This window comes from Camponotus floridanus, unplaced genomic scaffold, assembly GCF_003227725.1.
Source record: "Camponotus floridanus strain SB8 unplaced genomic scaffold, Cflo_v7.5 scaffold58, whole genome shotgun sequence".
NCBI classification, from domain to species: domain Eukaryota; kingdom Metazoa; phylum Arthropoda; class Insecta; order Hymenoptera; family Formicidae; genus Camponotus; species Camponotus floridanus.
In genome coordinates, this window is record NW_020229747.1 from 951,715 (window position 1) to 979,565 (window position 27,851).

At 37.2% G+C, this 27,851-nt stretch overlaps 1 protein-coding gene across 1 annotated transcript in view; it reads right to left on the minus strand.

The window, feature by feature from the left end:
* Positions 1 to 6,925: 6,925 nt before the first annotated feature.
* LOC105258233 (small conductance calcium-activated potassium channel protein) overlaps positions 6,926 to 27,851 on the minus strand; it is a 107,601-nt gene continuing 86,675 nt past the window's right edge. The window contains exons 5-11 of the mRNA XM_025412865.1: positions 23,773 to 23,868; positions 17,888 to 18,309; positions 14,954 to 15,089; positions 13,546 to 13,656; positions 10,008 to 10,135; positions 9,837 to 9,906; positions 6,926 to 9,541 (exon numbers count right to left, since the gene is read on the minus strand). Coding sequence (XP_025268650.1) covers positions 8,927 to 9,541; positions 9,837 to 9,906; positions 10,008 to 10,135; positions 13,546 to 13,656; positions 14,954 to 15,089; positions 17,888 to 18,309; positions 23,773 to 23,868 — 1,578 coding nt within the window. The 3' untranslated portion in view covers positions 6,926 to 8,926. The remainder of the gene's footprint in view (positions 9,542 to 9,836; positions 9,907 to 10,007; positions 10,136 to 13,545; positions 13,657 to 14,953; positions 15,090 to 17,887; positions 18,310 to 23,772; positions 23,869 to 27,851) is intronic.

Here is a 27,851-nt window from a genome sequence, read left to right on the forward strand (position 1 = left end):
AAAAAGCTCGCAACTTTTCAAGTTATTCCTAATTTAAAGAGAGCCCAAAGATCTAATAATACACAATAATACACAATTCCAATGATTACTTTCTATGTTTCGTGGACTCAAAGTTTATATTTCTAATCACTCCCCCGCATTTTAAGAAAATTTCAAATTACATAAGAGCTTTGAAATAGATTCGAAAATAACTTTTACAAGTTTCTGCAGAGCCGAATTTTAAATTAAAGATTTTTTTTTCTTATTAATAGATAGTTCCATCAAAGACAGAATGTCTGAGGCTCTATCGAGTTTCGTTTCATTTACAACTTCAAAAGTTGGTCAAAGAACTCGTAGATGAAAGCGGACTCGCTATCAAAAGTTTGGAGCATCCTGTATACATGACGTACGTATAAATATATAATTATATATATAATTATAACTATAATAAGAACAATCTTTCGATACATCGCTTATATAATTCTCGAGCAACGAGATGTAAAGTATTAACACGACACCCTGTGTGCTACTTTCTTGTGAGCTCGACTTGTCGCGAGCCGGCTCGATATCGAAAGGATACACAGAAGATGCAGCGTGATAGAAGGAGTCTCTTTCGGGAGGATCTCCCACGTCCCTAGGTAGGATGATCGCTTCGCGAATCGCTGGTTTTTAAAGTATCGAATAGGAGTTTGATAAAGGAGACCGATCGGAGTCTGAAGATCGTTGATGACGACACATCATTATTCGTGAGTGTGAACGAAACGTTCGATGATTGAGAAATAAGTATGTCCGAAAAAAAAGTATAAAAATTTATACGAAAGTCGTGAAAATAATTGCAACTTGATTTTCTCCAAGAATAATGATAATTTTTTTTTTTGCGAAAAAGAATATTTAACGTGTTTTTTTTCCAGGATTGGCGGGCAGTATCTCTTGTATTTTTTTTTCTACGCTCGTTATAATAAATCTCAGAAATGTAGCAAAACTTTGCGAGAGACAGACACTCCAGGTTGCTTTTAAGCGTATTTTATTTTTACATATATCTTTCTGGAATCTCGATTGGCAGATAATATTAACGTTATGCTATCGGATATCATTTGAGTAAAGTGTTAACGTTAATACGGTATGTTGTATCGTCAGGGTATCGATCTGACATAATAACTAATGAGTTGAAACTTTGGAGAAAAATTCATAAATGTAAAGTCCCGAATATACATAAACATCTAGATTGCGAGGATTTGAGATCCTATGAGGAGTCCAAAGTTATAACACTGCTAAATTCAAAGATTTTTTTTTAAAGTTGAACATTTCATAATTTCTGTTGTGTAAACCGCGAGAATTTTAAGGACGCACAGTCCTGAGAGTTTTCGAAATTTAATCCTCAACGTTTGCTGTCTCTAATTTTTCAATATAATGAATTCAAAGTCTCGAGGATATCCGAAAAAAGCGTCGTTCACGATTTAAACAGAGAATTTTTCGAGAATCCGAGGTTTCCGAAGATACAAAATTCCGAAGATTCAAGAGTTCCCATTTGAACCTTTGCTTTCTCTCTGAATTCTTCATCGACAAGTTTTGAGGATTTCGGTCTCTAGGATACAAAATCGCGAGGATCCTAGGCTAGATCCGGGTTAATCCACGTGTTTAGACGACACTTGATCAAATGGGAGGTGGGAGAATAATCTGGATCTCTGGATAGTCGTTGATAGGAACGCGTTAACCGGTCGAACGTGCGCCGCAAAGTTCCGTTCGCCGCGAAGTTAATTTAGTCGTTTCATTATAGCGGAGTCTAAAAAAATATCGTTAAGTCTTGTCGTAAGAAAAGTTCGCTCTCTCGGTGTGTGCTTCGTATAGTATCAAAACCACTTTTTTTTTTTTTAAAGCCCTACGAGTTTCTACCGCGATGATGCACTCGCATGCCTCTTGTTTTTTTTTTAATATTTTTTCTCTTTTTTAAACAGTGCGCGCCCTCGTCCTTTCTCTAACGAATGTGTGTGTATTTCATTTTATACTCATATATACGTATATACTTTACTTTATCTCTGTATATATATTTTTTTATGTATATATATATATATATATATATACGTAATTATATATGTATGCTAATTTGTGCCTTGCCCTATGTCCGCCGTCGTAAAGTAATCGAGAGACTAATTAATAGTAACAACTTACACGATATTATATATTTTAGCCAAGTTAGAATATATGTATATGGGTTTTTCTCTTTGGATATATATTTATATGTGTATAATGCTTTATATTTATATATAGACCTATTGCCCTAAACCTGTGTAGGAAGGAAACTTTCTCTAATCGTTAATAATAGTCCGTTTTGTTCCAAGATCGTGAATCTATCGATGATGTAATATCATCGTGCATGATGCGGAGATGGGAAAAATATTATAGCTATGGTCGCGCAAACAATATATATGTAAGAGCTGTAACAGCACAAGTTACAATGGATTATAAATATAGGCGCATATTGCATAATATTACGCGTGTAAAATCGAATTTTAATGAATAAATTATGACGCATAATATCCTGCATGCATTAAAAATATGTGTATTTATGTTCGCGTGATGTTCGACGAAGATGACACTCCAAGACCTCGTGATTACTTTCATACTTTATGATTTCGAAATCTGACAACAGGTCGATGTGTGTTTAACGGACTCAAATCTGTAAAATTTCAATAACTCAAGGCTGTAAAGGGCGGACAAAGAAATTTAGATTTTTGAAGAATTTGAATTGATTTGAAGGAGTTGTTGTAGAATTCGCGTCTGGCAACGTTCAAAAGCTTCGCGAACAAGCAGACATTTCTAAGGAACCAGTTCTCGTACCTGAGGATCCCGGATTAATGAATCAAGTGATGCGAATGAAGTGAATGGAACAAGAATGAGATGAATCAAGTTTCTCTATCTATTGTATAATGAAGACAATGAGACGGTATTAAGAGCACAAGTATAACAACAGTACGCGTTACGCTGCGTCTTGTGTGGGTTCTTCCAATGCTCTCAAAATGGAGAGAGAAAGAGAAAGGGAAAGAGAGAGAGAGAGAAAGAGGGAGAGAGATAGAGAGTTAGAGAGGAAAAGAGGGCTCGTTAAAAACAAGGATTCCTTAATACATGGTCGCTAGGTCACCCTATGTAGATTAATAGATAATACTTTTACTTTAATTAAGTTGTTGGTCATTTTACGTAACAGTTAAATGGCGATAGAGCCCGCTAGGTATAATATATTGGTATAAGATTTCCATAAAGTGTGTCTCTGAGAGTTAAAACTCTATCGTTATTCATCGTCCTGTGTGACGATATAATTCGTAATATTCGTAATAATCATAACAATAACAATCAGAAACGAATATAGATAGTAATAACCGTAATGCTCATATAAATTCGCTCGAGACTGCGCTCGCGTGTGTTTAACTGTTTTTTTTTTTTTTACTGCTTTTTGTCTCATTTATTCATTTCTTTTTATTTACTGTTAGTTTTTATTAACTGCGTGTAAAGATTTAAATTGATCACCGCTCTCCGATCTTCGACACCTTCGATTTTTTTTTCACGTCTTCCGTATGAAGTATCGCATCGCGCGATTGGCCCTTAAAATCGTTAACGTTAATGAATAACTCACATCGCGCTAAAAATTATTGATCATTTTTTCGATTTCGGTTAACGAACCGTCGTGATTACCGCGTAAAAAAAGGAAGAAACCATTTATTTTTCACTGCTTTGCAGTGCACACTAAACTTAATGTCCGAAAATTCGATAATTTAGAAATTAAGAAGTTGAAAATATTTCAAAGAATCAAGATTTAAGATTACAAGAATTTAAGATTATGAGAAATCAGTCCTGTATAAGAATTTAAAGAATCGCGAATTCTATATGTTTTGAGAAAGTTTCGCAAGTTCCTAAGACGAATTAATATTTTGTTTTCTCTCATTCTGAACCACAATTTCGCAAATTGTTTAAAATTACATTAAGATTTAAAGTTTGAATTGATTCAAATTTCTCATTTAAATCTAATATGATAAATATTCAAGATTTTTTTAACATCTCTCGAATTTCTCTAAATAGATAAATATAAAGATGAACGAAGATCGTATAAGATATTCATCAAGTCTGCGTCAAATTTCGAGTGTGATGAATTTTAATTAAATCTTTCTTCCTCTACAAGTAAAGAGATTAAGATACAATTCTAAAGAGTTTGTATAGAAATCTCAAACAATTCTAATCATTCTAAGTGTTAATTTTCAAGAATATAGGTTCTTAATAAAAAATATCAATATATAATTAATTATCTACATAAACATTATCCCATTTTGAATTTTAATTCACAGCTCATATAATCACATTACAAATTTACTACATTAAAATTTAAATATAATTGCAGTTAAAAATTTCAATTAATTATTTTTTTAGTTACTGAAATAAATGAAGTATGAAGTATATAAAGTCAATTGCAAATTTATTAATTTGCTTACACTGAAATTCGACGCAGAGGGAGAGAGAAAGAGAGAGAAAGAGAGAGAGAAACTTTATGCAATATCTCCATATATATCCAATGACACGAAATTAATTTTTCATTAATTTTCCTCGTATCTGTATGTGTACCCTTATATGTGTAATTCGCGAGCAAACGCATTTTTTTCCCTCAATTATAGTTTTTTCTCCCCTTCATCATAATATCATGTATAACTTCACTACGTCGAAGAGTTCGGTAATCATCTACATACTCGAGTTCCTTTTTTTTCTATATTACATACTATAACAATGTTATCGAATCGGTGTCTATCACCTAAGAACTCGATATTGAGACTGTTTTAATTTTATGTTTTTATACTTGGCGTGGTCTTCCTGGCACCATAATGCACTTTTAAGAAATCTATATAAAAATATCGTGGAGTTGTCGTGTCCAGTGCGTTGAGTCGCGAGCGAAAGAGGAATGCTCCTTAAACTGGGTCTACAATAGATGTAGCAAGCTTTAAGTCGTAAGAACTTTATCAATCATATTCAATTATTCTCCTTTCATTCAACAGTGATTGGTCAATATCTTACGTTTAAGGCTTATTACATCTATTACAGATCCGGTTTTAAGCAGGAAAAGAGTAGGAAAAAGGGGAAGAAAACTTAAGAAAGGGGGAAGATATATCGGAATAATCCAAGGAAAACTGATTAAAAAGAAAAAGCAGTTGGATGTTACTCGATTGAAAACTTCATTCAGATAAAGAGGCTGACTAAATGAAAGAGTCATTTTTACGTACACGAGATAATCTTCCTATTCCGATAGAAATTCATTCTACGCGATAAAGTGAAAAAATTTCTAAATTCAAAGTATCGATCGACACGAGAAAGCTTCGAGAAAATAGTGTTTCATTTTATAAATACAAAAAATTATTCGATATTTTTTACGAATTATACCAAATAGATGAAAGATAAATAGAAACGTTGTGAAAGTTAAGCGAGTAGATGGTAAAAGTTTACTACATTTTTCTTCGTGGAAAAAGAAGTATCTCTATGAATTCTTCCATTCTTGTACCAATACATGTAATTGCCTTAATCGATTTTGCTATCGAAAAATTTACTTGTACATAAAATATTAAAAGAGTAAAAAGATTACTCGTAGTAAAACGCATAAATGTTTCATATCAACGGTATTTTTTTTTATTTTTCGATAAGGAAACCACTTTTATCCCAGAGTGAATTTCCAATCTACTAAAAGATAGCAAAGTACGCCAATCATCGAACAGTTTCATTTAACTCTTTTAGTTTTTCTTAGTCGACTCTCTTATCTAGATGAAAAATCTGCCCAACTGGAAAAAGAAGAGCAAAAGGAAAAAAGAAAAGAAGGACACGATGAGAGAGGGATAGGATGAGAACGTTGTGAAAATTGTGTCTGTTTTGGTCCCGTTTCGCATTGCGATTAGCCGCGAAACTACGCTTTCGAAATGAAACGATGACGGACAAGACAAACCAGGTCCCAGCTTTATCCGCGTTAGTGAGCTTTTTCCGCGTGAGCTTTTCCTTGTGAACGGTCGAGGATAAAGGCGGCTCGACCGAATCTTATCCCTTTCACGAAATTAATTCGCAGCCTTTAATAAACGTCAATTAAACCTGAGACTCGGATGTTAATGAGTAAAATATTAAAAATGAATACAAGCTTTACACGAAGTAGATAGAAATAAAATTATTCGATTGGACTCAATTTATTCTCATAAATGTTTCTCAAAAATGTTCTTCAAAAAAACACTTTCGTCCTCAAAGATTCATAGTCAATTTCGAAAAATAAATTCAATTTAATAAATAATTCAATTTAATTTAATAAATAATTATTTGGATTCTTCTTAATTTAATGAAGAAGACAGCAAATATTTTAAAATATTTTAAAACTTCTTAAATAAAAATTACTTGATAATTTACTACTGAAGGGATGAGGATCGCGCGAGCTCGCCTCGTAGAGCCTCGATAGAATCTCGGTTGCCGTCGTGCACGATTATGGTTGCCTTGGCAAACCGCATCGCGCCGATGCATCGAGATCTGAACATCTTCGGGACTAATAACGTGTAGGAAAGAATAAACGCGCTGTGTTACAGCTGCGAATTACAGCAAAAGTCGTATAACCGTGTCCCGGAAAAAAATCGAACTTTGTAAATCCAGATTCTTCATGTATCTTTTCAGATCTAAAAAATCTGGATTGTCCACGACCGATTGGATAGTCGCAAATTTGCATTTCGGTTCTTTCCGGAACACTCTGTATTTTTGGCGCATCAGGCTTCCTTTTGTTCATCGTCTCTTCTTCGCCGAGTACTTCAAAGCAGCTTTTAGCTGTCCATTTAATCATTTCTGAAAAAACTGCAAAAAAATGAATAGATAAAAGAGATAATTACGACAGCTATATAGTTTATGTTTCCTTTGCATAGTAAATTATTTTATATATTATATATATATATAAGCAATCAAAAATTAATGCAGGGGCGATTATTCGAATGGCGATAATTGTTGACATGAACGAAAAAGCCTGATGAACGCCTCCGAACGGAAAGTCGTTGGCAAATAATTACTTTCCCATTGTGTCTGGTCGATTCGTTTAATTAAGCCTACCCCCCTCGCGTCGCGCCGCGCCATCCCCGCGCGCGGTCGCGGTTCCATTATAAAAAATCTTCACCCCCTTCCTACCCTTCCCTCTTCCTTTCAGTGGAAACGTAGCCGCTTTTTGTACCCGTGCGCCATAGAGAGTACAAGAGTATTACACCTAACAATATAATATCCTACGTAACCTACGGACGTTAAAGCGGATAAGATCACTTTGCATTCTCTCTCTATTTGTTATTTCCTGGACACCCGTCAGGTTTGCGCCGGCCCTTAAAGCGTCCTTTTACGCGCCTGATGAGAAAAAAAATTTTTGCAATTTTGTTGTCGATTCAACCCTATCGGAGTAATTGCACGTCTAGCGTTAAACGTAATCCCGAGTCTTTTACGTTTGAAACATCTGTAACACTTGTAATATATTAGATTTACACGGAAAAAATATGGATTCTCAGTTATATCCGAACGTGTTAGAAAATGCAAGTTCTGCGCTTTTATAGCCGCTCTCATTCAGAGAATGCACATACGAACGATTCATTATATATATAGGTCATTTTATACTTTACCTCGAGCATTGGGATCGGCGAGATCCTAGACTTTGAGTGCGACGTATGAGATACGAATATAACAGTCCTTTTGTAGCGCGCTTTCCATGAGGAAGGGAAAGGGATGGTTTACCTTAACCACGCGCAAAAGGCTTTAAGAGCCAGTTTGGTTTACCTCCGGGCTAGTCCTTGTCCGCATACGCTTCCTGTACACACACGTCATGCCTGTTCGCTCTCTTCACAAGGTATACAGAGATACAAGGTGGAGAGTTTTCTGTATGTATGTATGTGTGTGCGTGTGTGTGTGTGTGTGTTTGTGTGTATGTCGAAAATGTACATTTAATTATTAAGAAAACAGTTATTCAGGCACGCAAGTTGGGCAGGGGAGCAGCGCGCAGCTAGTGGAAGAAGCCGCGCGTACCTTGAGAGTTCCTCTCCTCCGTGTCCGTCTGAAATCGATCGAGATCGATCGATTCGATTATTTATTCTATAAAGTGTTTGCCAATGTTTAATTCTCTCGATCGCGCACGACTGTGTCTTGTAAAAGAAATCCAGATCCCTTTTAATTGCGTACTTGTGTCAAAATTGACTAGCTAAGAATTATGAGGATTGGAAGGAATCGAGAAGATTGACGAAAGTAGGCGATTAAATGGATGTAGAAAGTCGATTCCTCTCGCGCATAAATACTTCAGGAATATGGTGAGAGCAAAAAGATGAAACATAACGCATACAACGTTTCACAGACAGTCGTTACGTATGCCGCAATTTCTGAATTCTTTCGAATCCCGTGCATCTTGCATTTCAACGAAAGCACAACTTCTCGAGGAGAGACCCGAAGGTGCGCGCGGGACGCAACAAGGCCCATCCTTAGACGAGTTTCGCACGAAAAACAGACGGCCGTGTTTGATCAATCTAGTCACCGTTCTCGCTTAGAACAGCGTCTCTTTGTGATCCACGCGGCATCCGACGATTATACTTTTGCGCTAAAAAACAAATCGTGAAACTGAAGGAATTATTTTCCAGCGGAGACATCGGTAAATTCATGCGAATCATCGCGATACGACAATTGGATACAGCCAACGTAGAAGTGAGGAGACATTGCTCTAGACGGGAATTTGTTTCATATTTATTTGTGCGAACCTCCGGCCGACCTACGTACAACCGTAACGTACAATTTGATATACCCCGGCAGTACTATACGTCGACTATATAATATGTCGGTGATCACCGATTAGTGTCGCGGCACGGCCGCGGTCTGCGATTACGCGGAAACCGGCGTCTCGGGCCTTTTAGTACGAATGCTGCGGCTGCAGAGACGAGACTCAGCTGTGCGCCGACGTGTCCGAGCCTTGGCTGTTGCCTAACCCGCCCATGCCGGCCTGGGAGGTGAGTCTGGTGGCCGACTGCGAGGTCGTGGTGGTCACCGTGGCGGAGTGACTGAGGCCGTGATGCCTGCCAGTCTCCGGCACCAGGTGAGGCGTCCGGCTGGAGACCGGCGGTAGGACCGGGCTGACCGGCCACGGGTGCAGGGACATGGTGCTGGGTGCGCTGGGCACGCTGCGCGAGTGCGGCAGGAGAGGGGAGTTGGAGAGGCTGGCGAGAGGGTGGTGAGCGGCAACGGATGCACCGCCACCGCCGGAAACGCCCAGGCTCGTGCCCGACGAGATGGTTCCTCCTCCGCCGCCGCCACCGCCGCCGGAAGCTGCCATGGCTACCGCGGTATCCGGATGGAGGAAATTACGCCGTTGCTCCATCCGCTCCGCGTGCTGAGCCAGACAGCGGGTCAGCTCCTCCGGCAGCAGCTCCAGCTGACCCTGCAGCGAGGTCAGCTTCTCCTCTAGGCCGACCAGACGGTCCTCCAGACCCACTAGACGCTCTTCCACCGCGTCCTGCCGCGTACTCATGTCCGAGACGATCTCGTAGACGGTGTTTTGCGTCTGTCGGAGTAGATTAGACGTTACACGTTGACGGGGTTAATATTCTTATCCGTTTGCGGAGAAGATATTTACAACTATCAGAAATAAATAAATGCCAATAAAAAGAATATTATTAATCCTACGATAAAAAGGAACACTTGAAGACAAATTTATTTTCGAAAAACTGCTCTGCCTAAAAAAAGCTTTCAAGAGATAATCCCGTTCAATCCCTCTTCAATCCGCTCGCTGTTGTAATATTCCGTCAGGCTTTGTAAGCGGAAGAGCAGTTTCCATCATTAGCGCTGATGATCCTTACCTTGGCCATGTCCGTTATAGTGTTGGCGTTGTCCATCAATTTGCGCTGATCCATTTTCACCTTTCTGAGTCTGAAATGTTGAGGCAGTTCCAAGATAGAGTTATGCGATTACATGCGCAATCCACTCGGTGTTTCTGTTATCGTAACCGAGAGTACGGAATATCGACTTACGCATATATGGCTAAGAGGAATTTCCGCTGATGGGTCCGCACGCGTCCAGGATTGACGCGTTTCACCAAACGGGTGTGCTTGTAGATCAGCCACGTTTCCCGCAACACGTTCGCCGCGGCGTTCTTCAACTGCAACAGACCGGGCCATTCTTGTCAATCCATTCAGCATCAGCTGACTCTCGTCAACGAATCATCGATACTTTATTGAAAATCTCTTTCTCTCTTTCCTCTTTCGGAAGTTTTACAAATTTTTGTTTTGGACAACGCGCATCCTGTGAGGGATTGTAGCCTTGTTTACGTAAGATGAAATAATAATGTTGATAAATTTTTAATTGAAAATTACGACGCGCGTACACGTTGAATTATTTAAAATATATTTGCCAAGTAAACATTATACCGTGCTATTAATCGCGTAACTCGTTAGCTGCGACAGTATTCATTATGTCACGGTTAATTAACTCTTTCAAGATCACGGGATAATTTGTCTCGAAGAATGATTAATGATCCGTTGAGAATATACATTTTCCAATTATAATTTACATTTTCGCTTTATTCTCACTTAACGAGAAAACTTTCTAAAAGGACTCTACAAATTTTTAAATCGTTAAAAGTATAGCTCTTTCTCTCGGAAAGATTGATTTGTTCGCTGCAAACTGTACACCCTCGAGGGGAAAAAAATTCGTTTCGAGGATTTGACATTCGTTTTGTTGTACCGTTGATGAAATCAAATTGATTTCGCTTATGCAATGACGTGAAAAAAGCGATATGCATCTGAGGGTTAAAGCGGCGTCGATATAGTTATGTGTATGGCTCTACGTTACCACTCCTTGATATTTGCAAGGTTTATAAATAACGCTGGCTAATAATTATTTCAGTAGCCGTATGGTTGAAGGCTTCGATCCAGAGGTGGAGAGAGAAGCGACCGTACTTATGCTCTAGCTTAAACTCACTAGCAGACATATGACAAATTTAAATTGCACCAGGAATGGAATTATATCTCAACGTCTTTAATTAAAGACATCGTTTTGCAACATGTTGAGCAGAAATACTTTCGCAAGCACGATGGAACGTATCGGAATAGAGAAGTTAGAGACATCTTTTTTATTTCTTTGCGAAAAAGAGGTTGCGAATCGCTGCATATTAACCCTTTATCCGTGACACAAGCAATCGATACATCATGATTTGCAACGAGTCGCCAATGGTTTCTTCGTGAAAGAAAGAACAATATTAGAATCTACTTTTCCGGCTTCTATATTTTGAAATTCGAAATAACGCTGAATTTTTCAAATCTAAAGAAATTCGCGAGTTTCTCACTCGTCTTATTTTTATGTATTCGTGTCATTATATCTATTAACTTTTAAATCTTAATGACAAGGTTTTCTCTAAACCAACAAGTTTGTGCACATTCTCAACTTTTAATTCTTCGCCCCAAACTTGTTCCTCGTGTTGGAATTTAAAATTAGCGAAACGTGGCGATGAATTATGGCATTTATTCTTGTTGCAAAGTGTTCTAGAAATGTCAAAATTTTTCGTGCAATAATCGGAAAGCACTCACAAGTTCAAACAGGCCTTCTATTATCAACTTTATGATTTACCCCCCCGAGAGAGTTGCCTTTTATTTCTTTGAAACTTTGTTGGGATTGAATCGATCGACGTCACATTCCTTTCACGATGACAATGATACATTAACTGACTTCCTCGTCTCAAGTCTCGACCTATCATCTAGATAGACGATACGATGATACTATCTACTTTGACAGGAACGCTTTCTCTTATCCTCATATGAAAGTGTGTTTGCACTCGAGTCCTTGAACTTCAACCAGACTATCGGATTCAGAATCTTTACTACACGTCTGACATCGATGCTTCGATTTGTATTACGGATTTTTTTTATGATTTTTAGATTTTTTTATATTTGAGAATTTTCTTTTTTTTTATAAATTTATAAGAGAAACTTCCCACGTGCGATAGTCTTTTTTCACTTTTCTCTCGTCCTTTAATCTACTGTCTCGAATCTCAAGCATCACGATGTCAAAGTTAAGAATTCAGATTGGACGAAGGGAAGTCTGTTTTGCCTAAAGGTCAAAGCGACTTCGCCGATCGACTTTGCAGTCTGCTTATTTCCGAGGCAACCTTACTTACAGTGAGATACTTTCTTATTATATGGTTTAACCGGAAAATTACGTCGCGCTATATATATGAAGAGCGATATCCATCATGCTCTTATTACGTGCTTAATTCGCTTTCCTGATTCTTACGGGATACCGTTGACGAATATATTTCGTGCCTCGAAAAACCTAGCCTAGAATAACATTCTCCGTTTATTATAACTTTTTTTTTCAACTTTATACTTTCGAATCTTTCACACGTATGTTCGTATCATCCTTTGACATTTTCATCGCGATCGCGATTTAGATATCGCAATGAAAAAGTATCAAGAAATTCTTCAAGTAAAGAAAATCGTTCAAGAGAATCTAATTTTTCTGGATCTTTTTAAAATTTGGTAAATTACAAACTTTAAAAAAGTTTCTGTCTTATTTTATTTAAAATATACTAAAGTAAAAAATAAAATGTATTAAATATAATACAATATTTTGAATATATAATAATAATATTAATAATAATATATATTTATATTTATATAAAATTTAGCACTTCTCTTTTTATATAATTGCATCTATTTATATAATTTAATACTTTGATACACACAGATAGCTCGTTTCACTTCAGAAACTTATTTGCTATGCATATCATTAAAAGTTGTTATCTTATTTAACTCAGAAACTTGCGCAGAATAAACGTATTATATAATGTATAACGCATGGTTGATTATGATATTGCAACAATAGACAGCTCTGATATTTGTAAAATTTTCAGTTAATACCTTGCATAATTTAATTGCTTATTTAAACAAAAGAAAATACTATTTTACATATTTTATCATCATGTTATATAAATTCTACTTCTAATCTCTCTTATTTCAGGGATTGCTTTTTATCAAATTTAACAATGCGTCATTAAAATATTACGTCATTTTAGAATGAAATTTTCCACGAAAATGACCCGGCAAATCAAAAAACTTAAATGTCTCGATATTTAATCCACTTACAAGTTCAATAAATGTTTAAGCAAAAAAGTTTCGATTGTAAAGACGTTGTAGCTCATGGTAAATGTCTATCTCTTGATTGTCGATCGATGTAGGAACGGTGAAGACCGCTATATTATATCAGCTATTATAAATTGGTATAGACCAAGAGCTCTACTGCTCTCTATGTGAACCGAACATGCTCTCAATCGAAACCGAAAATACCCTCTAATACAATTTATAATCCATGATATTCGATTAAAGGATTTCTGCTGCATCTTGTAAAGTTTTTTATTGCTTTAAAATTTACGTCACTGTGGACTGGAATAGCATCGCAAGAACGTTTTGCTCTACAACAGTATAAAAAATTCTCCGCCATATTAAAACACTACGTAAAGGTTACCATTAACGTAAAGGCCTTGTAATTCTATGGATGAAGAGCAAGTGGTCTTACCCTTTTTGTCAATTGCGTGTCCATCATAAAGTTGTGCACGTGCTTCTCCGCCCGCGTAAGTTCGAGCTTCCTGGAGACGACTGCCACCAGCAAAGCAGTGCACCCGGCGCCCTAAAAATTTGAAAAAAAAATTTTTAATGTAATTTTCAATATCTTTCTCGCTTTCAAAATTTTGGTTTTGTCTTTCGATCTAGTGCTTTCTTTCCCCAAGAATATTCAAATTGCTGTCAAGAGTTGGCGGTAATTTAAATACCCTTCGCACGAAGAAATTTATTTTCAATAACATAAAACTGATTTTGGTCTTAATTATATTATTAATTTTGTAATTTCTCAAGTCAGTTTCACATCAGTTTCATTACTTTGAATTGCGGGATTATCTGTTTCGTTGGAAAGCACGATGTTCCTACGTGAGATTACCGTTAAAAGTTAACAGCCAGAATCCCAGACCAAGCAATTTCGCACAATTTACGCGACGCTACCAGCGGATTTAACGTGCACGAGAGAAAGAAGGAAAGAGAAAGATTATTAACTAAAAGGGACTGATGGAAAAGGGAGGAGGCGAGAATTTTGCAGCGTATTGCGATTCTTGCTGGAGACTGGATTTCCGGCAACAGCCATCGTGCTCGCGTAGCGGAAGTTTACGAGGAATTGGCCAGCATCTCTGGAATCGACCATGCGTTGGTTAGCAGCTCGGAGATAGTTACGAATTAACAGGAGTTGCGAATTAACTCGCGGAAGTGCGAGTGAGATGCTCGACGGAAGGAAGGTGCATATAACAATCGGGAACGACTTCCCACATTCCCATGGGAGCGGCGAGCGGAAACGCGGCGTCTATTGTGTCCTTCGTCGCCTTTAATTACACAGTTGGTGCAACTATTAAAGGGATAGCGGGACGAAACACCGGGTAAATCACGAAGAGCGATTTGTCAACTACTGGTATCCGAATCGTCATCGATCGCATATTATGGTCGTCCGGATCTGTAATAAAGCCCAGGTCGGACGTGGTGCTTAACGCGAGTTACATCGAGAGTTACATGCCTGCGGAGTTCCGCGGACCTGGTCATACAGTATATTGTGTCTCTGCAGTTTGCGGTAACCTTAGTAAGGATTAACGACCATGGCGATTGATGATGCCTGTAATGTGACGCCGGTGAATTTCGTCGGGATAATTATTACACGTTAAGGATAATAAAGATGATTTTATCAAAAAATAAAATATAACAAATTATTTTTCTAAAAAAATTCCTTTTTAAAAATTCCCTCCCTCTTTCTTTCCTTCTCTCGCAAAGTTTTATCGTACGTATACATCTGCTCGGAGACGCGTTATGATGATGATCGATATTGAGCGAAGATGCTGGGCGATTGAAAAGAAATCATGAGATGGTGCCGATTTACGTTCTGTCCTTACCATCATCCCGGTGGAGACGGCTATACCTCGACCGCAGTACGTGTTGGGCACAATGTCACCGAAGCCGACGCTCAGGAAAGTGATGGCGATGAGCCACATGGCGTTGAGGAGATTTGCGTGTTCCTCGTCGTGGAACCTGTCGTGGCAAAGCGATAAGGAGATTATTTCAACGACGAGCGAAACGATGGGGGGAATACAATATTTTGCTCTTATGAATCTTTAAAATCTCTTTTTTAAATCTAGAAACGTATTCTGGGTCAGATAATTAGTTTTTAAAATATATAACATAAAGTAATTTTAAATAACGTGCCCAAAAATAAAAAAAATTAAAAGTACGATTTAAAAAAAAACTCTGCGTAATCCCCTTTTAATTTTGTCAACAATAAAAATCTAGAAAATTGTACATTGATTCAATAGTAAAAATTTTTAAATTGAAATTAAAAAATTATTTTAAAACATCTCTAGTTTAATCTTCTTAATATTATTTAAAAATATATAATTTCTAAAAATCAGATGAGCTGATCCAGTTTTAATAGCGGCTTGATATATTCATCTTGTTACACCTAACGTTCAATCTTTTATACGTGGAATAAGCATTAGGGCAACTATGGCAAGTTGGGGCATGAATGATAGTATTATTATACCCCCCGTGAGATTCATTATCAGACACGAGGAGGATGCGGGCGGCGTAATCTCCGTCGTAAAGTGGTTTTAACGATCACATAACACAGTCCGGTCGACGTTACACGATTTCATCTTCGTTCGCATCTTTTAGAGCTCGTCGAGAGCTCCAATCCTCGGGATCTACTTGACTCGACTCGCTCGACGAATAGGAATTGTTCAAAATGCTGAATCGATCGTATTAAAAATTCAGTGTTCTAATACCTCTTATCCTTTCCAAAAAAAAGATAAGAATATTATAAAAAAATTTAAGACCATTGTAAATTTCTGATAAGCTTCAATAACAATAAATGTTTTCAGTCACAAAAGCTGATGGAGAAAAACTGTTCGAATAAGATTAATCGTGTAACAAACGTGATTTCCTTCCATTTTTCTTATTTATCCTCCGTAAAATTGATCATTCGTGCTTGATACGACGAACAATCCGTCCCATAAAAGTCCCATGGAACTGGATTATTCTCGCAGCAACATTGATTGCATGAGCGATTGTCGACCGTGTACCATGAAAATCGCGTTACTGTCGTGGAAATTCGTGCTGTCACGTAGGATACGCGGATGCATACTGAATAAAATACTATTCGGATTTCGTGACAATTTCCGACCCCATAATCCGAGCGTGAAACTGGCCGCGGGGCCCGCGGTCATTTATGGCGATGCAAAAGCAAAATTACCAAATTGATCTTTTAATTTTTCATGTAGATGCAAATTCGCGACCGCAAATTCAATAATTATTTAATTCAATAATTTCGAACCATTAGTTAGTTTACGTTAGCGAATAATGCGAGGTTATCATGTATCGTTAGCATAATTTTATAAAATTATAAGAGGAATTTAACATATTTACATAATAATGATATAAATTTATTAATTGCAGAAAAATATAAGCTGATGATAAAGATTATAATATAATTGACAAAATTCAAATATTTATTTAATATTACCAACAACAAATATTACAACAACATTAAGAGAGAATAATATAATAATAATAATAATTTAAATGAATTTATTGGAGGTAACTATTCGGTGAATTTGATCACAAACATCAATATTCCACGCGTGTACTATTTATAAAAAATAAGGGATTACCCGAATAAAAATCAAAAGATTGAAGTTTCTTTCGTAAATATATTTATATTTTATAGTTTACCAAATGGAATTTTCCACGCGATATCGACGTTTGCGATACTCGCGTATTCGTACAATGGAAACACAGTGTCGGGAAGTTGAATGTTCCTACCATTATCGGGACTATTATCATAATCGACTATCGGAAAAGGTGGAACGCGATAAATCAAATGCAAAAGCGCACGCGATTTCAATGATCGACCCCTCAAGCGAAACAATGAAACAGTCGATCGCGAATTCACAGAATCGTTCATGGCCGGAGACTTTCGCCGGATGCCGGACAAGCAGAGGGAGATCAACATTAGCCGAGTGATAAATATTTCAGTTAAGCGCGTAGGTGGATAAAAGCCCGTCCATTAAGAAAGAACCGAAAGGTTTTATTGAGGTGACGGATATAGGAGGAATCCTTTCTTCGCTTCTGCTTCGAGGCACCTGACGGGGTCCTTGAAGGCATCCGGCTGCCTCGATATTGCTCAGGCAAAGATTGATTATTCCTGAAATCGCGGCGTGGCTATTTACAGGGAGAATTTAATTATCAGCCTCCCCAGGAATCACTAAATTCCAAAGGCGATCGTCAACGACCGACCCTAATCCGAGATCCTGTCTCCTTCCCTCCCTCTTCTCCCACAAGGATACCGAGATTTACGATTAACATCGCGGAATCTCGCGATGGATGGACGTGCCATTAGGTCATAGATCAATCATCGCACGCAAATGAGTCGCGTTCATTCGACTGTACACGATTTCAAAATGCATTGTCAGTGTTTCCCCCCCCCGTTGGTTAATGGATCGCGTGAATAATACGGAACAACTACTGTTACTTTACTAACGGAGCCAATGTAAAAAAGAAATAAAACACTGCTTCCAAAAGCATGAAAAAGAAGCCGAGGAAAATCGAAAAAAACTAGAAACAAAAGAACCGAGAACAAAGAAAAAAGTACTTTAGATTATTATGATAATGTCAATAGTAAAACTATCGAACGCAAACAAGTCTTAATTGATTAAACTTTGAAGTATAATTAAATGACGAATCCTCATCTTGAAATTCAACATGGTTGTGCATCTGTATAATACTTGAACGGATGAAAAACTTTATATAATATTTTACTTTAGTAAACGACTCACCTTTCGCACTGTCGCAACGTCCACGAGGCGATGATCCATAGAGAGACCATGAAGACCAGCAGCACCGTGCCAGGGCAGATGGTCATCAGAGTCTTGAGGACGAACCTGGTGTTAAAGTTGATGCGATTCAAGGCCCCTATGCTACGCGACGACGCGTCCGTGAAGAGCTTCGAGTGTAGCAGCATCACACGACAGATGAGGTAGAGCCTGAGGAACATGGGCAACGAGAGGGTGACGTCGTACGGCACCCACTTGGAGCCGATGTCGCCGTTCTTGTTTGCCAGCTTGGTCGTCCACAGGAAGTAGTACTCGCCCGGAATCGGGTGAATCGCGCAGATCGTCAGCTCCACCGAGATCTGCGCGATCCGCTGCCAGGTCATCGCGATCCGCCAGTCGTCCGCGCAGTTATCGATCATGAACAACTGTCGTCCAACACAAAAATTGACAGATTATGTACTTACATGTGCATACATTCTTTCTCGTAAATCTAAGGGTGTCGTGGTCTGATGCTGTTCAGCATCGACAGAGATTTATCCTTAATATATACGATTCTTCCAACAATATTCGGATAGTATAAGTTATTACTTCAACTATTATGTATTATAATATTATAATATTAATACTATAATATTATTAAAATCATTTTTTAAAATTATTTTTCAATTTTAGAAATTTTATTATATTGCATGGAATATATAATAATAGTATAGTGTACAAGAAAATTAAAAAATTTTAAAATATAAACATATTTGCGAGATAAAGACTAATCAAATATTTATGAGTAATTTGCATTATATTAAAATATAATAATAATACAATATATATTATAATAGGATGAAAATTGCACGATTATTCGATCGTTATTTATCTCAAAAATATGTATATTTAAATTTTTTAATTCTTAGGAGAATAATATGCTTGATTATAATGATCATCAATCATTGGGATGTTCATTCCAAATCGAACGTTATTGAAAAATAGTTCATTATACCCATTCATTTCGCATGCTTGTCAAACAAAAACAAGCGAATAAATTAATTATGCCGTATCGTCGCATCATTGTGCGCCCGTTCAAAGGGATTTTTGAGTACATATTGATATCGATCGCGCAAAATTACCAATCAAGACCAAAGTAAGCCCGCGTATTCCGTTATGAAAGCTCACTCTTTGAGAGCATTTGATTAATATGAATTCCAACCGCCTTGCTCGTAAACTTGATTAAAACGCTACAACACGTACGCCATTGTTTATCGCCGTCTATCTCGCTACATAGATTCGCGTAGTTGTAACATTACACACGCCACCGCCATTTCGGCAACAAATCATCCTTAACTCGGTAACGATCCTGTCAGATCTAAACAGCTCTCGCTTAAAGGCTCCTATCCACGTGCTGCTCGGAGCACGTATCGTGCGATTTGTCTCTTATCGACGCCACAAATTTCTCTTGTCACTGGTCCTCGCACATATTTTTACTTGACTTATTTTATATTCTACTTTATTTATTTTCTCCTCGATTCTCTCAGATGTTCTAGCACATTTTTGCTCACAGAGATCTTTTATTTTATTGTCTTTTATTTTTTTTATAAATCTTGATATGGTAAATTTAAGATTCTCTTGGAAAAATCGAGGTGATAAAACGTATTTAATTTCCGATTTATTAATTTTTTATAAATTTCCTGCAAATCATCGTGATAACTTATCGCGGTATCTTGACACCAAAAACCTTTGTTGAGCGATCGTTGGATACTCGCAACATCATAAATCATCTCTCAAGTTTTTCTGTCCTAGATACAGCGGGGGTCGGACCTCAAAATTTTAAATTTCGTCATTCCGACAATGGAGTTGTGTTCCGTCCTGAAAGTCCGGGTGATCCTTAGTGGGATACGATACATCCATCATCGTTTGCTTTTACATCTTGGCGATATCTCGTGGCTTGATACATCGCGGATACTTTGCAGCTCGTATTTCTCGTCCGGCGCGAAAGATGCAACCTGCCATCGCTGTCGGCGTCCTGAATGAATTAGTATAATGCAGTGCAAGTCCATTTATCCCGAAGAATAATTCGGTAGAGACGCGGAGGAGAAGATGGTTTCGCGACAAGGAAAGTACGAGAGAAGAAAAAATCCGTTGCATCGAGAAAAACCGGAAGGGAAACTCTTGGCAATTTATGACGACAAAAGTGCCGCAAAGTTTAAAATATTAAGAATAATATCAGACTTCACATCAATGATTTATGAATTCATAAATCCACGATATTCTAACTTTCTTAATCTTTTTTATCTAAACGCACGCGGTATTACATGACATTACATGAAATTAAATGTCTTTTAAAATAAGAAATTGTAAGATAGATAGATATTTTTTTGACATAAGATTTCAATAGCCAATAATAACATTCATTAAATTTATAATTTTATAAACGCAATTTTTTTATCGATAATTTATCATATTATTTTTATCATCTCAGTAAAAACTGAGAGATCATTAATTTGATATTTGTTTGTTAAATTTATGGCGGAATCGAATGAAATTATTTACATCTAAGAATGTATAATTTTTGTCCTCAAGATTTGACACATCAAGAATCCGCGATAATTGCAGGGATCTAAATAGATTTATGAAGCACGAAATACGTATGTATAGAACAAGAAGTAGACGATGAGAAACTTGCGTAGATGACATCAATCAGAATGACGTTTTCCCGTGGGAGACCCATTTGCTTCGCAGAGTCAGGTGAATCTCGGCAAATCTGCGCATGCAAATCCTTGATAAACGACAATCAACAGGTGCCGAAAGGTCAGCAGGCCATTAGGCTCTTAGCCAGCCGTTGCCGCAAGATTGCGTGTGCCAGCTTAGAGCAGCTAGGTTGGTCATCATCGAAAATCTTTCGCTCCTAATGTTTCCGATCGCAGACAATAAGTTGGATCGATAGTTTGCTATAGTTAAAAGTGATTTTAAACAGTTTCTCGCGAATTTAGCTTCGAAACTGATAAATGACAGATAACAGACGAGCGATTTATTATCGTTGAAATCCGTTTATGAGTTTTTCGTGTTTCTCATCCGATTTAAACTTGAGGCGCACAAGATATTTGTTGCTAGATAATTTATAACAAATAATTGCTCGCTTCAAAGTTTTCTTTTTTAACGACAATTAACTCTGCGAATTCCATTAAACTAAGTTTGTGGAACTTGTAAGATGACCGATACAAACGAAAAGGTTCAAAGACTGGTTATTTCCATTCAAAGATGCAAATTGCGTTCTGTAATAAATTTAGTAATACGTAAAGTTTTATTACAATCCCAGAATTGCTGCTTGAAATTCTCGTGAAAATCGCAGAGCCTGCTTCCGTCTCGAATCAACATGACGATCCTCATTATGGTATCGCAAGGATATCACGACGACGTCGGAAAGACGGAAGAGGAGAAGGCTTCGATATATCGCGCTGAAATTGCATCGCGTGACAACTGCGAGCTTGACGAGGACGTTTTTCCGGTACATTGAGTCAGGATTATCCGTTTGGGATACGGTAACGGATGTTGGCAGCTATCACATCTTCCTTTTCCAGTTCGCGATCGACCTCGATATTCTCGGTGACGAGACTCACAATAAAGCCCTGCTGATCTGCCATTCAAAATTAACCCTTGCATCGTTTTATTATCAAGCGACATTGACACAAAACATATGCGCATCAAGAAGACTGATTTCCATTAAAAAAAAAAAAAAAACATATTAAACCAATAGTTGCAAATATTTCTGCCTCTTTTCCGCGATGCTGATTATCTTTGAGTTATATTACTTCAGATCAGTAAAAGTATGTCAACGAACAACGCATTTGACAGTTCAAATATTGAACGTGTAATTTTAATTTAATTGATTTTGAAAAACGAAGAACTAGAGAAAAAAATATCTAATTATATATCTTTTTTTTCTTGAATTATATTACATGAAAGGATACATACATACTAAATAATGCATACTTTGTAATGTTTTCTAATTTTTAAATTTTGTTTTTCGAAAATGAACCTGCGATTAACTCGATTATGCGCGATGCAGGCAAACAAAAACAACAGAATTGATTATTTAATATTTTATACTAATATGTACCGATTTATTAATTTTATCTCATTGATAACTTTAACAAAGATTTATTTATCATAAAAAAAATCCAATGTTAAGACCCCTAAAATTGCGATAGACAAGAGCAAGATTTAAAAATTCAGAAATTCTCGGCAAATCTACGATGCATTATTTTTTTCCTATAATTTAAACACATTGACATTTCTCCTATTATTTTAATATCAAATTTATACTTTTATAAATATACTTTTATACGAATTCGTTTCTTCAGAATCGCTCGGAGAAATTGGATACCAAATTGCACAGCCTTTCTTCTTAGCGGATCGCTCGAAAGTTTTGGGTGTGAAGACTTAAAAGACGGTCGTAACGTCAATATTTGAGTTGACGCTTAAACGTTCGAGCTTTGCGAAACTCGTTTCACTGTCGGCCATTGGTATCTCATTAAGACGACTTCCTATCCAGGCCGGAAGCAAGCCGAGAGCTCAGCAGAGAGACTTCCCTTCGCCGGATATTATAATGAACACTTACCGGTTCTTCTTTCTCCGCGATTTCGACGCCATTATTTTTCTCGACCTCCGCTATTGTATCGCAATCATCAGATAACTTCTTAATTTAATCGTCCATTTCATATTAAATTAAAATCCCTCCGATGATCTCTCGTTGTATTTAAAAATTGCCAAGCATTAAAGAATCGCAAATAATCCCGGCGCACATTTTCTGTGCAATCTTGACAGGACGAAACTGTTATCTTAAAAGAGGGTCGCGGGGGAGACAGATCTACTCGCAATTTCCGCAAAGATTTCCCCACTATAAAACGAAGTGGAAGTCGGAATAAAGATTCCGCGGCTTCGCCGAGACAAATGTCTCGTAAATTTGAAGCTACTCGCATGACGTTATTTATTGATTTAAACCCAAGGGTTGTTGCATATTCATTCGTTCTGCGAATACGTCGTTACTCATTCACTTGCCTAGGGTTTCAAAGATTTAAACGCAACGTGAGCTCGTCCGTAATCTAAAATAAATAAATAATCTACTGTTGGCGATCATTCATGCCTAGCGTGCGCGATTTTGTGCGTCGACTAGATAAAATTTAATCGCGCGCACAATGTAATTGGCCTTTCATTAGCGGTGCATTAATACTACCTGCGAAATCACATGCACGCTGTCATATACAGTTTCCCCGATTTCCGCGACCGAATGGACGGTCTAATGGAGGGTTGTTAAATTCTGCGATCACTGAAGCGTAATGTCTGCTCGGAACGATACGCTCGAAAACGATTCACCGGAATTATTCGTCTCGATCGCGGGAATTTAATTTGTAGCTATTTATAGTTATTATATTAGAATAGTTTATGCTCAACAATTTATAGCGATGCAATAATATAATTTGCATTATAGGTATGATAATATAATAATAATAATGAATAGGTGTATGTGTGTTTTAAACATACAAATATCTTCCAGCGAATATTGTGTATAAATTAGAAAAGAAAAAAAATGGAAAAAATATTTTATTAAGATATTTAACTCTTTCGAAATCGAAATTAAGGAGAAAAAATCTGATTTCATATTTTTAATTTAACATTACACGGGAATTCATCTTTTCAATTATGTACCATGTTCTGCCTTCTATAATAAAATTATATAGCAATCATGCGAACGATTGGGTAGAATAACGATTTTTTATTTTCGAAAAAATTGAAATGATGTAGTCCTTGTACTCTATTTAAATTTAGTGAATTTCAACGTCTAAATATTTTTCTATCTTGCTACAATTGTAATACTTTGAAATGTGCATTATACGTACCTGAACTTCTAAGGCATGGTAAGCAAATATGAGGCCAATCAGTATCACAGTAGACACAGAGATCAGGGTTTTCAGTGCTGTCGAGTAAAACGAGGCCTGAAACATACAAAATTTCGTATATATATCTGTGAAATTATTTTATATTTATTTTCTATCAATTTTTATAACAATGTTGATTTTTATATAAGATATACGATCGACAAATATATCCGGATAAACAAATATTGTTATTTCAGCATTTCGATATCGAGAATTGTGTATTATAAGTGGTTCGAGAATATATGTAAATCTATATATCAGCGATTTAACAATCAAACTCGAACAATTGAACGTTAATTTTGAGATTTAACTGCGCGTTGATTGCTCATTCTTTATACACGTGGAACAATAAAATATTAGTAGCTTTCAATCCGTGATGCAATTAAAAATGTGCTTATAAAAAAACATGAAATCTTCCTTTCTTCTATTTTTCTATCCTAAAAAGAAATTCAAAAAAATCAACAAAAGACATAATTAACATTATGTCCAAAAAATTATTCCAAGAAAGAGGATCTGAAAGATCCTCCATCACTAATCTTTTCTACGTCATTAAACATTTCGAATCGAAAGCCTCCAATAACCCGTTAATCTTTGAAATTTCGGTATAAAATGTGCACTTTATAAATCTGACATCCCCAAAACTTTCGTCTTCCTGAATTTACTGCAGTTTCCTGACATTTCGAAATTTATGAAAGTTAATTTCTACAAAGTATCGCTGCCTATTTAGTTTCGCAAATTGTGTGTCGAGGCATCACGTTAACTTATAACGAGATCCAACTTACGTACAGTAATTTCCGCTGATCTGATCGTATTGTCAAACGCATCTGTTTTTGTTTGAACGAATTTAAGTAAGCTCGAAAGACATACGCCCGGATATTCTAAAGTTTGCAGAGCGACATCACCGCTTCCCTCTCTGAAAGCAGTTCTTTGACCAACTTAAAGTTCATTTCTAAGCGTCCAACGTAAAGTATCTTTGTAACTGAGACTTATATCAAAATCTCGTTAGACTGACTTGTGAAATCGACCGTGGTTCAAGTTACAACAGATTATTCGCTACTGGAGGACGACATTGCGATGTCCAACTAACTACCGTTCTTCTCTCAATTCGCCTCTGTAACGAGGAATGATGTTCGGGAGATAGCTCCGATTCCTCTTCTTGCATGTATATAGTTTCGATACGAGTATTGAGTGAGGTTTACGTGATTTTCGACCAGGTGAATCGCGGATCTCAATAACAAGCTGCTTTCTGGAAGACCGATGACAATAAGCTCACTGACTGAGCAAAGCCTCTTTCGACCGTACAGCTTGAAAAGGGATTAAGGACTCGAAAAGGGAAAAGGGTAGAAGCGAAAGAGAGAAGCCAATTTGAATATCAATCTTGGCAAAATTTTCTTTACAAATCCCAGACATGATCTCGTAAGAGATACATAAATTTAAATGATTCTATTATTATTATCCGCAAGATTACATTTGAGATAAAGATCAAGAAAGGATTCCTTTATTTTACATAAAGGGTAATTTGTGAAATATATAAAATAAAATTTGAATAGATGAAAATATTTTGTCAAATACATACGTTGTGAAAAATTCTTAATTGTATCGTTAAATTGTCCGCTCTTTTTATTCAAGCGAAAACTTCTCTAGCGCTTCTACCGAAGCTTTCGTATCTGGTTGGGTGAGATTTCTGGTCGCCGCATAAATGGATTAAGGGATTAGGAGGCGCACCGTAAAATATGAACGCGAAATCCATTTTCGCCCGAGCTTAGTTGACTTTATGAGTGCTACGGTGCTCTTGGATACGCGAAATTACTATCATGACATTATGCGACGCGTAACAATGTCACAAGTTGAAATTTGCGTGTGTGCCTACCTGTCATCATTGCTGTCGTGACTCTTTCGATCAAATTTATTCAAAATTATTATACAAAGAAGTTTGCTTTTTCGCCAAAAACCTCGATAAAATATGCAAAAATGAACACAAAAAAATTGATTGAACACAAAAAAAAACATTAAATGCTCCAAATCTAAAACAAAATATTTCAGATCAGATATTAATAATAAAAAGTGCAGGAGAATATTTGCAGATATTTTTTACCTTTCCCAGAGGCGAGAAGCTTGGGATAGGAAAGATCAGATATTCGAAAAATGAGAAGATGTGAAAAGTTGATTCGGAAAATTCGCAGACGCGAAATGCAGATGCTCTAAATGCAGATTACAATTATCCATTTCCAAATGTCATCTGAATTTATCCCGTAAACGTATTTCAATGGGATGATCCAATTATCGGTTATCGCCTCTTGAAGATGAAAACCGTAAGCTCGATGTTGCGCGCGGTTATCGTGATGCGCCGTAATAAATTTACGAGCACCGATGCCAAAGGCTGGTATCGATACAACATGACCGGCCAGGGAGAAAGGGAGAGGATTATGCCGCTGCTACATGAATTAATGCGAATGCATCTCATCAAGGTCGATTTTCCTGAGGAAACCGCATCAGTGCATTTCCATTCTCGATTATAATTTCACAGCCGGTAGCATCTAAAGGTAATGCAGAGTTTATCTATTTCTATTAAGAGTGAGAGAGAGAGAGGAGTATCTTTACACGAGATATCTTTAGAACCTTTCCCTTTTTTTGCTCTACTTTTTATTTATCATATCTATCTTTGTTTTATTTTCCATTTATTTATACCGGGAAAAAGCGAGGCGTCTTCTAACTTGACGTTACTCCAGCGACGCGAGAATCCGAAAGAAAAGGATTAAAAAAAAAAAATAAAAATCTAAAAGTGCAAAAAACGCGGTTCAGATATTTTGGTAAAAAAGTTTGAGAAGGTCAAGGCGCGAATAAAAACAAAGCACCTGAAATGTCTTCTAAAAGTTTCGGAGACTCGCTCTCTCTCTCTTTTTTCTTAGACTTTCTGGCCGAATTCGAGATGCTATCGTAACGAGGTCCCCATCACGAAAACTAAGCGGGTAATCATCCCCTGAAAGGGGTGATCGAGACAATTAGGGCAATATGCCGTGCCACCCTCTCGGCGATTCCGGCATTCCTTTTTGTTTCGCATCAACGAGCCTGTGTCCTGACTTCTGGGGATGCATTCAGATCGCGCCGACACGTCCCGATGCCGATTACATTAGCTTCCGCTCCTCGTATTCGTACGGAAATGGTCGACAACGTCGATTACGTATGTTTCGCCCGCCTACTATATTTTCCTTCCGCGAGAGAAGGAATTCTCGCACACGATTCCCCGAGAGATATTCCTGCCCTCTTTTATCTCTCACGAGAAAAGAATCTTTTTCATCGTCGAAAATATTTTACATATATTCCCATTTATTATTTAACAGCTAAATTTAACTCCTCGCAAGGTAAAATATAACTGTTTTTTCCCTCATGACAGGAGATTACTCTCGTTATACAAGGATTATCCAGAAATTGAACGTTTCCTTGCCATCTCGTATTTTCAAGTAAATATCGCTGGAATAACATTCGTTTAAATAATATTACGTAATGCTTTTATTGCGATGCGTTTGTAATCAAATGTATCGGATGGTGTATCTTTTTTTTTTATTTAACTTTGCTTTTATCAGCATTTCAACCAGCCGACTCTTTGATATGGATTAAAAAAAAAAAATAAAAAAAGAGGAGGAGGGAGACTATATCCGAGATTTACCTCCGTCGACGCGCGTGCTAACGCCGCGTAATATCGCGGAAATCGCGAATAAAACATTTGCCAAACATGCCGTTGGAATGCTTTCAGATTCGCACGAGGTTACTATAGCGACGGCATGATCTATTCGTGCGTGTTGCAATGTGCGCATGTCGTGCCTTCGACCGAGAACGAGCGCGGCGCTTCGTTTGTGTGGTCACGCCCTGTGAAATTAACCACCTTTACCGCGTTTTTTCATGTCTGTCGAAAAAAAAGGCGTTGAAGTAAAACCCTGTTCCAGTTCCCCTGTCGCAAGTTTCGAGAGCGAATTCCTTTGTGTTCCTGACGGAACGCGCAGAGTACACGTGTCGCGCGATTTTGTGCGTGTGTGCGAATT